At 46.9% G+C, this 15,299-nt stretch overlaps 1 protein-coding gene across 1 annotated transcript in view; it reads left to right on the top strand.

Annotated features, from left to right (window-relative positions):
- The first annotated feature begins 5,836 nt into the window (after nt 1–5,836).
- Nucleotides 5,837–15,299, top strand: part of ZNF425 (zinc finger protein 425) — a 19,985-nt gene continuing 10,522 nt past the window's right edge. The window contains exons 1-3 of the mRNA XM_025381105.1: nt 5,837–5,854; nt 14,186–14,312; nt 15,251–15,270. Of these exons, the coding sequence (XP_025236890.1) occupies nt 5,837–5,854; nt 14,186–14,312; nt 15,251–15,270 (165 nt within the window). The remainder of the gene's footprint in view (nt 5,855–14,185; nt 14,313–15,250; nt 15,271–15,299) is intronic.

Raw genomic sequence — 15,299 nt, 5'->3', positions numbered from 1 at the left:
TCGAGACCAGCCTGACAAACATGGAGAAACCCCCTCTCTACTAAAAACACAAAATTAGCCAGGCGTGGTGGCGCATGCCTGTAATCTCAGCTACTTGGGAGGCTGAGGCAGGAGAATCAGTTGAACTCAGGAGGTGAAAGTTGCAGTGAGCCAAGATCGTGGCACTGCACTACAGCCTGGGCAACAGAGCAAGACTCTGTCTCAAAAAAAAAAAAAAAAAGAGAGAGAGAATATAAGGAAGTTGGTGGAGCTATAAATTGATATAACCTCTTCTGAGCAACTTAGTAGTGTGTCAATTATAAATAAGTAGACCTTTTGATCAAACAATTACTTTTCTAGTAATATATTCCATAAATATATTTGCAAATGTAAGACTCATCAAAAGCAGTATTTGATGCTTTTTGACTATAAACTAAAACTTGACTATAAACAAAATGTCTAGTAGAGGACTGGATGAATAAGTTGTGGTAAATTGGTATGCTGCATAGCTATTAAAGGTGTGAACATACTTAAAATGTCTAAAACTGTTTAAAAGTGTCAAAAGCAAATAATTTTCCACTAGGATAATAGACTAAGCTAAAACACGAAACCCTCCCCCCTACTACAAATTCAATAGAAATGCTAAATAAAATATATATTTTTAAATGTTTCCAAAGCTGGATTATGGCTGGGGCTTATTATATTGTTCTGCGTATGTTTTTTGTTTGTTTTGTTTTGTTTCTGAGGCGGAGTCTCACTCTGTCGCCAGGCTGGAGTGCAGTGGCCCAATCTTGGCTCACTGCAACCTACGCCTCCCAGGTTTAAGCGATTCTCCTGTCTCAGCCTCTCCAGCAGCTGGGACTACAGGCGTGTACCACCACACCCAGCTAATTTCTGTATTTGTAGTAGAGACAGGGTTTCACCGTATTGGCCAGGAAATCTCCTGATTTCGTGATCCACCAGCCTTGGTCTCCCAAAGTGCTGGGATTACAGGTGTGAGCCACCACGCCCAGCCTGTTCTAAATACGTTAAAAGAATTGCCTATAATAAAATCTTTCCTTAATAAAAAGTCCATATTTATCAACCTGAGAAAAATACAATTTAAAAATGGGCAAGGAACAAGAACAAAAACTTAACTAAAAGTTGGCAATTTAGCACATAATAATATTTTTTTATATCATTAGCAACTAGGGAAATGCAAATAAAAACTACATCGAGATACCCCTATACTGAAACAGATCCAATTGCCCTATAGAGCTGATGTATATGGTTTCTTTGAATAAACACAGTAACTGATCCTTTTAAAACTTGAGACAGTTACATTTGTCTTATCTGAGTTCCTTTCTCAGGAAACCATCAGGCCTCCCAGATAGTATGAACCAGTTGAAACTCACAAGATCACTGCATTTGGACAATGAAAGTCAGACCCCTCACCTATCATGATTGCATAACCCACCATCTACTTCCTGTTCACCAACCCCTCTTCCTTACCCCTCACCAATTCATGTTTTTCCACATATGGTTACATTTCTTACCAGCAATATAAGCCACTCATTTTAGTCTGTCAGGGAGATGGATTTGAGACTGATCTCCCATCTCCCATCTCCTCAGCAGTAACACCCAATTAAAGCCTTCTTCCTTGGTAACACTTACTGTCTCCCTGATTGGCTTTCTAAGCCACAAACAGCAGCACCTAGACCCAAACCCTGGTGTTTCAGTAACAACACCATTGATTAGAATGTCTAACAGTTTTTTAAAATGCTAAAAATACCAAATAAAGAACGTGGACCAACTGAACTCTCATAAGTTCATAAGGGGAACACATAACAGCACAGTCACTCTTAAAAATGGTTTGTTTGCTGGTTCCTTGTACAATTAAATATACATATTTACCATGACTCAGCAGTCCCACTCCTGGGTATCTACCTTAAAGAAATAAAAATTTATCTTCACGCAAAAGCCTGTACACAAACATTTATAGCGGTTCTATTCAGAATTCCAAAACTTGGAAAAGGCCGGGCGTGGTTGCTCATTCCTGTCATCCCAGCACTTTGGGAGGCCAAGGCAGGAGGATCACTTGAGGTTAGGAGTTTGAAACCAGCCTGGCCAACGTGGTGAAACCCCTTCTCTACTAAAAATACAAAAATTAGCCAGGTGGGGTGGTGTGCACCTATAATCCCACCTACTCGGGAGGCTGAGGCAGGGGAATCACTTGAACTCCAGAGGCGGAGGTTGCACTGAGCCAAGATCTCGCCACTGCACTCCAGCCTGGGCAACAGAGTGAGACTTCATCTCAAAAATAAATAAATAGGCCGGGCATGGTGGCTCATGCCTGTAATCCCAGCACTTTGGGAGGCCGAGGCAGGCAGATCACCTGAGGTCAGGAGTTTGAGACCAGCCTGACCAACATGGAGAAACTCCTTCTCTACTAAAAATACAAAATAGCTGGGCATGGTGGCATATGCCTGTAATCCCAGCTACTAGGGAGGCTGAGGCAGGAGGATTGCTTGAACCTGGGAGGTAGAGATTGTGGTGAGCCGAGATTGTGCCATTGCATGCCAGCCTGGGCAACGAGAGCGAAACTCTATCTCAAAAAATAAATAAATAGACAAACAAATAAATATAAAAAATAACAAAACGCAGCCGGGCGTGGTGGCTCACGCCTGTAATCCCAGCACTCTGGGAGGCCAAGGCGGGCGGATCATGAGGTCAGGAGATCGAGATCATCCTGGCTAACGTGGTGAAACCCCATCTCTACTAAAAATACAAAAAATTAACCGGGCGTGGTGGCAGGTGCCTGTAGTCCCTGCTACTCGGGAGGCTGAGGCAGGAGAATGGTGTGAACCCGGGAGGCGGAGCTTGTGGTGAGCTGAGATTGCGCCACTGCACTCCAGCCTGGGCGACAGAGCAACACTCCATCTCAAAAATAAAAAAATAAAAAAATAAAAAACGGGCAAAAATACAAATATCCTTCAATGGGTAAATACTCTTCAGTATATTCACACCATGGAATACTATCAGCAATTAAAATAAAACTGTTGTAGGCCAGGTGTAGTAGCTCATGCCTGTAATCTTTGGGAGGCCGAGATGGGTGAATCACCTGAGGTCAGGAGTCGGAGAACAGCCTGACCAATATGGTGAAACCCTGTCTCTACTAAAAATATAAAAATTAGCCAGGCATGGTGGGATGCACCTGTAGTCCCAGCTACTCGGGAGGCTGAGACAGGAGAATCATTTGAACCTGGCAGGTGGAGGTTGCAGTGAGCCAAGATCGAGCTGCTGCACTCTAGCCTGGGCAACACAGCAAGACTCTGTCTCAAAAAAAATAAAAATAAAAAATAAACTTTTCACGGCCGGGCGCGGTGGCTCAAGCCTGTAATCCCAGCACTTTGGGAGGCCGAGACGGGCGGATCACAAGGTCAGGAGATCGAGACCATCCTGGCTAACCCGGTGAAACCCCGTCTCTACTAAAAAATACAAAAAACTAGCCGGGCGAGGTGGCGGGCGCCTGTAGTCCCAGCTACTCTGGAGGCTGAGGCAGGAGAATGGCGTGAACCCGGGAGGCGGAGCTTGCAGTGAGCTGAAATCCGGCCACTGCACTCCAGCCTGGGTGACAGAGCGAGACTCCGTCTCAAAAAAAAAAAAAAAAAATAAATAAATAAATAAATAAACTTTTCACATACAATGATATGGATACCAACTAAATTGTGACCTTTTTTCCTTTCTTGTCCAAATTTCTAACTAAGAGACCTAGGGAGTCACGCCCTACAAACCATAAAAATCTCACCAGGAGGGTTTTATTTAACCCTATATACCGGCTTAGTTTCCAACCTGACTGTGGCATAACATTGCATGACAAAGAAGGAAATCAAAATATTTTATCACCAAATAGCCTTCTTTGCCATATATATTATATATTTATATAAAAATATAGGGCCGGGTGCGGTGGCTCATGCCTGTAATCCCAGCATTTTGGGAGGCCGAGGCAGGTGGATCATGACGTCAAGAGTTTAAGACCAGCCTGGCCAACATGGTGAATCCCAGAATCCCATCTCTACTAAGAATACAAAAATTAGCCCGGCGTGGTGGCACATGCCTGTAATTCCAACTACTTGGGAGGCTGAGGCAGGAGAATCGCTTGAACCTGGGAGGCAGAGGTTGCAGTGAGCTGAAATCACACCACTGCACTCCAGCCCGGGCAACAGAGCAAGAGTCCGTCTCGAAAAAAACCCAAAAAACAAACAAACTATATATTTTTTATTTTATTTATTTATTTATTTAATTTTTTTGAGAGAGTCTCCCTCTGTCTTCCTCTGTCACCCAGGCTATAGTGTCATAGCACAATCTAGGCTCACTGCAACCTTCGCTTCCCAGGCTCAAGTAATCCTCCTACGTCTGCCTCCCAAATAGCTGAGATTAACGTCTTTGCCACTGTGCCGGCAAAGTTTTGTATTTTTTGTAGAGATGGGGTTTCGCCATGTTGCCCAGGCTGGTCTTCAACTCCTGGGCTCAGGCAATCCTCCTGCCTAAGCCTCCCGAAGTGCTGGGATTACAGACTTGGGCCACGGCACCCGGCCAGAGAATCTAGCACCTTTTAAAGGTCTAAATAGGACATTTTTGCCATCTAAAGCCGGTCACTATGAGACATCCTAAGAACCTTGGTCTCCACAACTCCTTATCTTAACCCAGACACTCCTTTCTATGAACCTGGTCTTCCGATAACCAATTGCCAATCAGAAAATCGCTGAATCCTCCTATGACCTGTTAGCACCGCTTGGAGTTGTCCCGCCTTTCCTGACAGAACCAGTCATTTTCATTTGTTACTTTATTTAGCCTGACACCTTAAACATGACTGGGACAGAATGCGAGGTTGATTTTCTGGGAACGATCGCCACCCTCTTCCTTGCCCTCTCTCTCCTTTCTGCCTTCCCACCTCTCCCTTGTTTTTGCATCCCCGTGTTTCTCACGCCCTGTATCATGGTCTCCGTCTGTCTCCTCTCGCTCTGTCACAGTCTCCCGCCGGGGGCCGAGGGTGCCCGGCCCGCATCCCTGGGTGACCCTGAGTCCCCGCAGGCGGCCCCGAGACCGGGGTGGCTTCCGCATGGGGTCTCTGCCCGGGGCCGTTCTCTGCCAAGGAGGGAGCGTGGCCGCTCGGGGAGCCCAGAAGGCCCCTGGACCCACGGGGACCGGACGTGGTGGGCGGACCCCTCTTCCGCGTCCCCGAAGGGACAAACCCAGGGCCCCCACGGCCTCCGCGCCCCCGACGGAACAGACACCCTCAGGCCACCGCCCGCCTCCCACCACCTATCCGGCCTCGCTGGATTCCCGGGACCTCCTCACGGACGAAGCCCTCGAGCTCATCCCTGACTCGGGGGCGGCTTTGGAAGGAACCGCACCGGACGCTCCCCTCTTGCTGCCTCTCAGTCTGGGTTTCTGTGGAGCGCGTCTCCCAGTCGCTGTCCCTACTCTCTCTCTCTCTCTGTTCCTGCTCTCTCCATGTTCACCTGCCCCTCCATTTCCCCTCCCGTCAGCTCCCTCATCTGGTCTCCGACCGCCTCCCTCGCTTGCAGATCCCGGGAGTCCGAGGCTCCCTCAAACATCGGCGTGCTGCGGCCTGCACGGAGGGTTCCCGGGCCCCTCCTCTGAGGACCGACCCCCCGGGCGGCGCCGCTCCTCCAGCCCGCAGGGGGCGCTATGGGGCGGAGCGGCCCCAGCCATTGCCGGGCGCCGAGTCCCAGCATGCACCGCGCCCGGTCGGCGCTGCGTTGTGGGGCAAGCCAGGCTGTGCCTGGGAGTCGGGTTGGGGCGGAGCGGAGGGGAGGCCGTGCCAGGCGGGGCCGGTTCGTGCGGAACCGCCATGGCCGAGCCGGCTTCGGTAAGAGGGGCCGATGGAGGATGCAGGACTGTCGAAACTCGGGTCCCTGTTGCAGCTGGAGTGGGGTCCGCGTCCAGGGAGTGGGGCGGCGGGGGCCTGGGTCTGGGGGTTGGCAGTGGCCCACGGACTGAGCTCCGGGCCGGGCTGGAGAAGGCGCAGTCGTGCTGCGTGTGCTGTTCTGGAATTGACCTGGGGAAAAGCTGGTCTGGCCGGGCTTGGCCGCGCGAGTCTGTGGCCCCGGCCACTCGGAAGGCTGAGGCGGGAGCAGTGCTTGAGCCCGGGAGCTCTGCGCTGTATATGCGCTGTGTCCATCGCGCGGTGCCTCCGAGTTCTGCATCTGTGTGGTGACCTCGGGAGCGGGGACCACCAGGTTCCCCAGGGAGGGGGAACCGGCCCAGCTCGGAAGCCAAGCAGAGCAAAACTCCCGTGCTGATCGTTAGTGGGATCGCGCCTGTGAATAGCCACTGCCGTCCAGCCTGGGCAACAGCCAGACCCCGTCTGTTTAATCAATAAATAAAAGTCGGTTTGGGAGAAAGAATCCGGGTGGGAAAGATCTGTTTCTCAGCTTGTTGTCGGCTCAGATCAACAACGCTGTCCCTGCCTTCAGTGTCGGGACTCTGAACCTCGGGGTGTCTCTGGGGCCCGTGCTCTCCTGCTGAAGGTAGTTTCAGAGAAGCACATCTGTGTTAAGCAGATGAGAAAAAGGAGAAGGAAAACTGGAACTGAGAGAAATTGGAGACTGCTCCCTCTAGGAAAGGACAGAAAACTTAAAATGAATTGGGTGGTTAGCGTAAATCGAATTTACCGTAAATGCTGTAGTATTGTAATGGAAAATTTGAGCACCGGTTTTAGAGTTTGAAAGGCATATCCTGAGGCTTAATCCAGGAAACTCTGTTACATTCAGTGAAGTATAACCTTCTTATATGTGCAAGTTTTTCTTGTGCCCCCAATGAAATTTTATAATCTTACGAATGTAATGCTCCTTATTTATATTTGATTCTTCCCTTTTGCCTCCCACTCCCTTTCCCCAGCCTCCCTTGGCAAGTACAGATTCTTTTTCTGATTTCTTCAAGCTGTGTTTCTACAGCCAGGCTTTCTTTTTTTCTCTCTTCTTTAAATGATTGGGAACCTCCTGGAATATTCCTCTCTGGGAAAGTTTGTGGTAGCTCTTCTTTGACTGTACATTTGAGTTCATAGAAAATGTGATAACAGTTTCTTGGCTAATGTATTATTTGGGATAGGCAAGGAGAAATCTTTTTTTGATTTTCCTTTCCACTGTAGCAGTTTAATGCTAATTGTAAATATGGTCATAAATGGGAATTTTATAGGTGGAAAACACATGGGTGGCTGGGCGTGGTGGCTCATGCCTGTAATTCCAGCACTTTGGGAGGCCAAGGCGGGCGGATCACCTGAGGTCGGGAGTTCGAGACCAACCTGACCAACATGGAGAAAGCCCGTCTCTACTAAAAATACAAAATTAGCCAGGCATGGTGGTGCATGCCTGTAATCCCAGCTACTGGGAACGCTGAGGCAGGAGAATCACTTGAACCCAGGAGGTAGAGGTTGCAGTGAGCCGACATCGTGCCATTGCACTCCAGCCTGGACAACAAGAGCGAAACTCCGTCTCAAAAACAAAACAAAACAACAACAACAAAAATACATGGGTGAGGTACAAGAAAACCGTAGAGGATTTTGGTTTAAGTCTCATTATAAGAATAACAAGGCCAGGCACCGTGGCTCACGCTTGTAATCCCAGCACTTTGGGAGGCTGAGGCGGGCAGATCAACTGAGGTCAGGAGTTCCAGACTGACCAGGCCAACATGGCGAAACCCTGTCGCCTGTAATCCCAACTACTCGGGAGGCTGAGACAGAAGAATCTGTTAAACCTGGGAGGTGGAGGTTGCAGTGAGCCAAGATCGTGCCACTGCACTCCAACCTGGGGACAGAGTGAGACTCCGCCTCAAAAAAAATAAAAATAAAACAAGTTTGAACTTGTTTGTCATAATAGCTGATACTTCAGCTTTCAGGGCTTATGATAGTTTTGATGATAGAATTTTAGCTTTAAAACTTTTATCTCCAAAATCCTAAGTGTCAAATGTCAGGTGTCCTAGATTCCCTTATTGGGAGAATTGTGCTCCTGACCAACATTTTCTAGACACTTGGGAAGAGCTCAGCCATCTTTCAAAATGTCCAGTGCTTTTCTTCTAGGCTATCATGTATATTTATAGCACAGAATCTGAAAGGAGTGAAAATGGAATTTTCAAAAGTTAACACATGTTCTGTTGCTTCCCTATTGCCACAGCGGATGTGTCCTCAAACACCCAGGAAGAGCAGCCCTGGTTAGTTCAGTCCATACTAGAGATTGTAGATTAATGGTCCACGAGCCAATCATGGCTTGCAGACATTTTGTTTGAAACACCCCTGTTAAAATTGTGAATTTTAGTTGCCAACATGAGTTCACATAAAATGATCTATGTTTCCAGTTTGTCTTTTAAGAAAATGACACGGCCGGGCGTGGTGGCTCAAGCCTGTAATCCCAGCACTTTGGGAGGCTGAGACAGGCGGATCACGAGGTCAGGAGATCGAGACCATCCTGGCTAACTCGGTGAAACCCCGTCTCTACTAAAAAATACAAAAAAAAAAACTAGCCGGGCGAGGTGGCGGGCGCCTGTAGTCCCAGCTACTCAGGAGGTTGAGGCAGGAGAATGGCGTAAACCCGGGAGGCGGAGCTTGCAGTGAGCTGAGATCCGGCCACTGCACTCCAGCCTGGGCGACAGAGCAAGACTGCGTCTCAAAAAAAAAAAAAAGACACATCCCAGGCCGGGTGTGGTGTCTCACGCCTGTAGTCCCAGCACTTTGGGAGGCCGAGGTGGGTGGATCACCTGAGGTCAGGAGTTCAAGACCAGCCTGGCCAACATGGTGAAACCCTGTCTCTACTAAAAATACTGAAATTAGCCGGGCGTGGTTGCACATGCCTGTAATTCCAGCTACCACCAGGAGGCAGAGGCAGGAGGATTGCTTGAACACGGGAGGCAGAGGTTATAGTGAGCCGAGATTGCACCATTGCACTCCAGCCTGGGTGACAGAATGAGACTCCATCTGTTGTAACTAAGCGAGTTATAGAGAAACGCCACACTTTGAGACAAATTATGGAGTCCTTTATTAGCCAGTGACCGAGAGACAGCGCTCAAAATTTTCTCGGCCCTGAGGAAGGGGCTAGTTTTGTTTTCATACTGTGGTCTAAATGGGGGAGGGGGGAGTTTAGCTGAAGCAATTTTTACAGAAGCAGAACTGGCAAAAAGTTAAAAAAAATTGATTGGTTACAAAAGCTATAACAAAAAATAAACAGTTCCAGGTGCAGGGGCTTAAACTATCACAAAGAGATAAATGCAGGGGCTTTGGGTGCCATCCACCGAGCGCGTCCCCAGGAGCTGCTGGTGCAGCTTGCCTCATATCTTATCAGTAAGTGCATTCCTGGACGTGCTTTGAGTCAGTTTCCACTAGTTATGCCCTTAAGGGAGGGAGGTAAAGGGGCTGAAAGAGAAGGAACTAAAATGGAGTCTGTCTGGCTCCCTCAGCTAAGAGAGAATCAGGTTAAAACAAGGTAGGCTATCACATGTCTACAAAAAAAACAAACAAAAAACACGTCTCAGTGTAAAACAAAGCTACAAACCCTGTAGAAGATGACACTGGAGAAAATCTTTAGAACCTAGGGCATGGTGGGAAGTTCCTAGATGTTGCACCACAAGCACAATCAATAAAGGGAAAAAAGGGATAAATTGGACATAATCAAAACTGAAAACTTTGGCTTTCTGAAGGATCCTGTTAAGAGGGTGAAAAGATACGGACTGGGGTCAAAATTTGCAAACCACCTATCTGACAAAGGACTCCTATCTAGACTACATAAAGAGCTCAGCTAGGCAAGATGGCTCACGCCTATAATCCCAGCACTTTCAGAGCCTGAGGTAGGAGGACTGCTTGAGCCCCGGAGTTTCAGATTAGTCTGCGTGACATAGCAAGACACCATCTCTATTTTAAAAATTAAGAATCTTCCTTGGACAGTTAAAAAAGATCCAATTAGAAAATGGGCAAAAAATATAAAGCGACATTTCGCCAAAGAGAATATATGCATGGGAAAAAACACATAAAAAGATGTTTGGCCGGGCATGGTGGCTCACACCTGTAATCCCAGCACTTTAGGAGGCCGAGGCCGGCGGATCACAAGATCAGGGGATCGAGACCATCCTGGCTAACACGGTGAAACCCCGTCTCTACTAAAAATACAAAAAATTAGCCGGGCGTGGCAGCGTGCATCTGTGGCCCCAGCTACTCCGGAGGCTGAGGCAGGAGAATGGCCTGAACCCGGGAGGCGGAGCTTGCAGTGAGCTGAGATCGCGCCACTGCACTCCAGCCTGGGTGACAGAGCAAGACTCTGTCTCAAAAAAAAAAAAAAAAAAAAAAGATGTTTAACATCATTACTCATTAGGAAAACCAAAATAAAGCCACAGTTAGATATCACTTTACACCTATTAGAACTGTTAAAAGTAGTGACATTGCCAAATGCTGGCGAGGGTGCTAAGAAATGCTGTCTTACAGATTGCTGGTAAGAATGTGAAATGGTGACGAGGCACAGTGGCTCAGGCCTGTAATCCCAGCACTTTGGGAGGTCGAGGTGGGCAGGTCACAAGGTCAGGAGTTCGAGACCAGCCTGACCAACATAGTGAAACCCCGTTTTTACTAAAAATACAAAAATTAGCTGCGCATGGTGGCACACCTGCAGTCCCAGCTGCTCGGGAGGCTGAGGCTGGACAATCACTTGATTCCAGGAGGTGGGGGTTGTGGTAAGCTGAGATCGCGCCACTGCACTCCAGTCTGGGCAACAGAGTGGTACTCCCTCTCAAAAAAAAAAAAAAAAAAAAAAGGAATGTAAAATGGCCCAGCCACTCTAGAATATAGTTTGGCATTTTCTTTAAAAACTAAACGTATACTTATCATATGACACAGCAGTTGTAGTCCTGGGCATTTATCCCAGAAAAATAAAAACATGCCCACCCCAAATCCTGTACATGATTGTCCATAACAGCTCTTTTGTTAATATCCAAAAAGTTAAAACCAAAATATTTCTCAGTAGGTGAATGGTTAATCAAACTGGTGCATCCATACCATGGAATACTACTCAGCAATAAAAAAGAAATGGGCCGGGCGCGGTGGCTCAAGCCTGTAATCCCAGCACTTTGGGAGGCCGAGACGGGCGGATCACGAGGTCAGGAGATCGAGACCATCCTGGCTAACATGGTGAAACCCCGTCTCTATTAAGAAATACAAAAAACTAGCCGGGCGAGGTGGCGGGCGCCTGTAGTCCCAGCTACTCGGGAGGCTGAGGCCGGAGAATGGCATGAACCCGGGAGGCGGAGCTTGCAGTGAGCTGAGATCCGGCCACTGCAGTCCAGCCTGGGTGACAGAGCGAGACTCCGTCTCAAAAAAAAAAAAAAAAAAAAAAAAAGAAATGAAATACAGTCATGGGTTGCTCAACGACAAGAATGCGTTGTGAGAAACACATTGTTAGGCAATTTTGTGGTTGTGCAAACAGAGTGTGCTTCCAAAAACAGATGGTATAGCTTACTACGCACCTAGGGTATATGGTGTAGCTTATTTCTCCTAGGCTACAAACTTGTACAGCATGTTACTGTACTGAATACTGTAGGCAGTTGTAACACAATGATAAGTATTTGTGTATCTAAACATAAACGTACAGTAAACATGCAATATTATAACCTTATAGGACCACTGTTTTATATGTGGTCTCTCACTGAAGCATCATGTGGCACATGACTATATTGGTAAACATGACAACTTGGATGGATCTCAAGGACATTATGCTGAGAGAAAAAAGTCAATTTCAGAAGGTCGCATACCATGTGATTCCATTTATATAACTTTTTTTGTTTGTTTTTTTGAGACAGAGTGTCACTCTGTCTCCCAGGCTGGAGTGCAGTGGCACAATCATGGCTCACTGCCATCTACGCCTCCCAGGTTCAAGCAATTCTCCTGCCTCAGCCTCCTGAGTAGCTGATACTACAGGCATGTGCCACCATGCCCAGCTAACTTTTGTATTTTTAGTAGAGACGGGGTTTCACCACGTTGGCCAGGCTGGTCTCAAACTCCTGCCTGCCTTGGTCTCCCAAAGTACTGGGATTACAGACGTGAGCCACTGCACCCAGCCAACATTCCTGAAATGGCAGAATTGTGATGGATAATAGATTTGTGGGTGTGATTATAAAGGGTTGGAACAAGGGAGCTGTTTGTGGTGATGGGATGCAGTTGTCTCTCAGTATCCTCAAGGAATTGGTTCCAGGACCCCTCACAGATACCAAAATCCATGGACGCTCAAGTGCCTTATATAAAATGGTAGAATTTACATATACCCTGTGCACATTTTCTTGTATATAAATTATCTCTCAATTGCTTATAATACCTAATACAACATAAATGCTATGTAAATAGTTATGCTGGATTTTAAAAATTTTGTAGTATATTTTATTATTGCGTTTTAAAATACATTATTTAAATTTTTATTTTATTTTTTAATAGAGAAGAGGTCTTGCTATGTTGCTCAGGCTGGTCTCAAACTTGAGCTCAAGCACTCTTCCCACCTCAGCCTACCAAAGTGCCGGGATTACCGTACCTGGCTTTTATTTGTAAAGCAGTTTTGATCCAAGGTTGGTCGAATTTGTGAATGTGGAACCTGCGAATACAAAGGCTGACTGTAGTTGTGTTTTTGATTGCAGTGGTGGTTACATGAGTGAGCACATGTGATGAAATAACAGAATTATACGCACACATTGTACCAATGTCAGTTTTTTTCCTTGTTTTGATATAGTACTATAATGTACAATATGACCTTTAGGGTAAACTGGGTGAAGGGTACGTGGAACCTTTTTAAAAATAACTTTTTGGCCAGGTGCAGTGGCTCATGCCTATAATCCAGGCGTGCCACCACGCCCTGCTAATTTTTGTATTTTTAGTAGAGATGAGATTTTGCCATGTTGGCCAGATTGGTCTCTCGAACCAGGCATGGTGGCACACCCTGTAATCCCAGCTACTTGGGAGGCTGGGATAGGAGAATCAGTTGAACCTGGGAGTCAGACCTTGCAGTGAGCCAAGATTGTGCCACTGCACTGCAGCCTGGGCGTCAGAGTGAGACTCTATCTCCAAAAAAAAAAAAAAAAAAAAAAAACCCAGGCTGGTTTTGAACTCCTGAACTTAAGCAGTCCTCCTGCCTCAGCCTCCCAAGTAGCTGGGACTATAGGCACACTTACAGGGAAGCCTTCTGTGCTGTTTTTGCAACATCTTGTGAATCTACGTAATTATTTCAAAGTAAAACATTTTTCAAAAACTGACACATCCAACAATACTGGACCCAGTCTTCCACAGCAATAACTGGTTGCTGCTAAGTAAAGCATCCCTCTTTAGATGGTCTTTGTGTTCAAAGACCTGCTATTCATTCATTCATTCATTTTCTTTTTTTTTTTTTTCTTTTTTTTTTTTTTTGAGACGGAGTTTGGCTCTGTCGCCCAGGCTGGAGTGCAGTGGCCGGATCTCAGCTCACTGCAAGCTCCGCCTCCCGGGTTTACGCCATTCTCCTGCCTCAGCCTCCCAAGTAGCTGGGACTACAGGCGCCCGCCGCCTCGCCCGGCTAGTTTTTTGTATTTTTTAGTAGAGACGGGGTTTCACCGTGTTAGCCAGGATGGTCTCGATCTCCTGACCTCGTGATCCGCCCGTCTCGGCCTCCCAAAGTGCTGGGATTACAGGCTTGAGCCACCGCGCCCGGCCCATTCATTCATTTTCGTTTATTTTTATTATTTTTGAGACAGTCTCACTCTGTAGCACAGGCTGGAGTGCAGTGGCAGGATCTCAACTCACTGCAACCTCTGCCTTCCAGGTTCAAACAATTCTCCTGCCTCAGCCTCCCGAGTAGCTGGGACTACAGGAATGTCCCACCACGCCCAGCTAATTTTTTTATTTTTAGTAGAGATGAGGTTTTGCCATGTTGGCCAGGCTGATCTCTTGAACTCCTGACCTTAGGTGATCCACTCACTTTGGCCTCTCAAAGTGCTGGGATTACAGGCGCGAGCGACCACGCCCGGCCCATTCATTCATTTTACTTGGCTTCAATAGACATTTGTGACCCCTTTGTTGTTTATTATATAATATGGCACCATCCAGAAATAATTAACATGTTTTCTTTCTGTATCTCAATAAAGTAATGGACATTGAAAAACAAAGTAGCCGTAAAGTAAAAATGTATGTGTATACTATTTGTGATTCCAGGTAACTGTGACATTTGATGATGTGGCCTTATATTTTTCGGAACAAGAGTGGGAGATCCTGGAGAAGTGGCAGAAGCAAATGTATAAGCAAGAGATGAAGACCAATTATCAGACCCTTGATTCCCTGGGTAAGATGGGCTTCTAAGGAATCATGTTTTGGGAACCAACCTAATAGTGCCAGGCTTCCTTCCCTGTATGAGCCGTGAGCTGGTTGAAAATGATACTGGGCCCAGTTTACATTCATAATGTCTCTTCCCTTTCCTATAATGGCCTGGAAATATGAAATTCCTTTTTATCCGGTGGTATCTTTGCCTTCAGTATTATTAATATTCTGAATTCTCTGTCTCCCACCTTAACCCTCCCCCATTTCTCCCACAATTAGAATTAGTAATCTAATTGCCCCTGTTTTTTAAAAAAGTGTATTCTTTTATTTCTTTAATATTTTCATGCTTCCTTATTGTGTTGCCTGAATAAGACGAATTTCTCATCTTAAACCTGGCCTCATTAAAACCATTTCTGCTGGTATCACTATAAGAAGTGATCTCAGTCTAGCCTGAAGGACTCATTCCCTGTTTGTTGTGTGAGATATGAATGACAAGAGTCAACCATGTGAAATTAGGGGGAAGAGAATTTTAAGCAGAGAAAAACTAGGGCAAAGGCCCCAGGATAGGAGTGCCTGGGCTCAGTTTGTTGGGACCCACACTGAGCCTGTGGTAGGACATGCACAGAGGGCTGGTGAGAAAGTGATGCCGAGGCAGGAAGGGCCCCATAGGACAAGATAAGGAGTTGGATTTTATTCTCAACACAAGGGGAAGATTATGGGGGGATTTAAACAGAGGGGAGTAATTTACTTTTATTTTTTTTATTTTTTTGAGACTGAGTCTGGCTCTGTCGCCCAGGCTGGAGTGCGGTGGCCGGATCTCAGCTCACTGCAAGCTCCGCCTCCCGGGTTCACGCCATTCTCCTGCCTCAGCCTCCCGAGTAGCTGGGACCACAGGCGCCCGCCACTTCGCCCGGCTAGTTTTTGTATTTTTTAGTAGAGACGGGGTTTCACCGTGTTAGCCAGGATGGTCTCGATCTCCTGACCTCGTGATCCGCCCGTCTCGGCCTCCCAA

This window comes from Theropithecus gelada, chromosome 3 (assembly GCF_003255815.1).
Source record: "Theropithecus gelada isolate Dixy chromosome 3, Tgel_1.0, whole genome shotgun sequence".
Lineage (NCBI taxonomy): Eukaryota > Metazoa > Chordata > Mammalia > Primates > Cercopithecidae > Theropithecus > Theropithecus gelada.
This window is presented reverse-complemented; position numbering and strand designations above follow the sequence as displayed.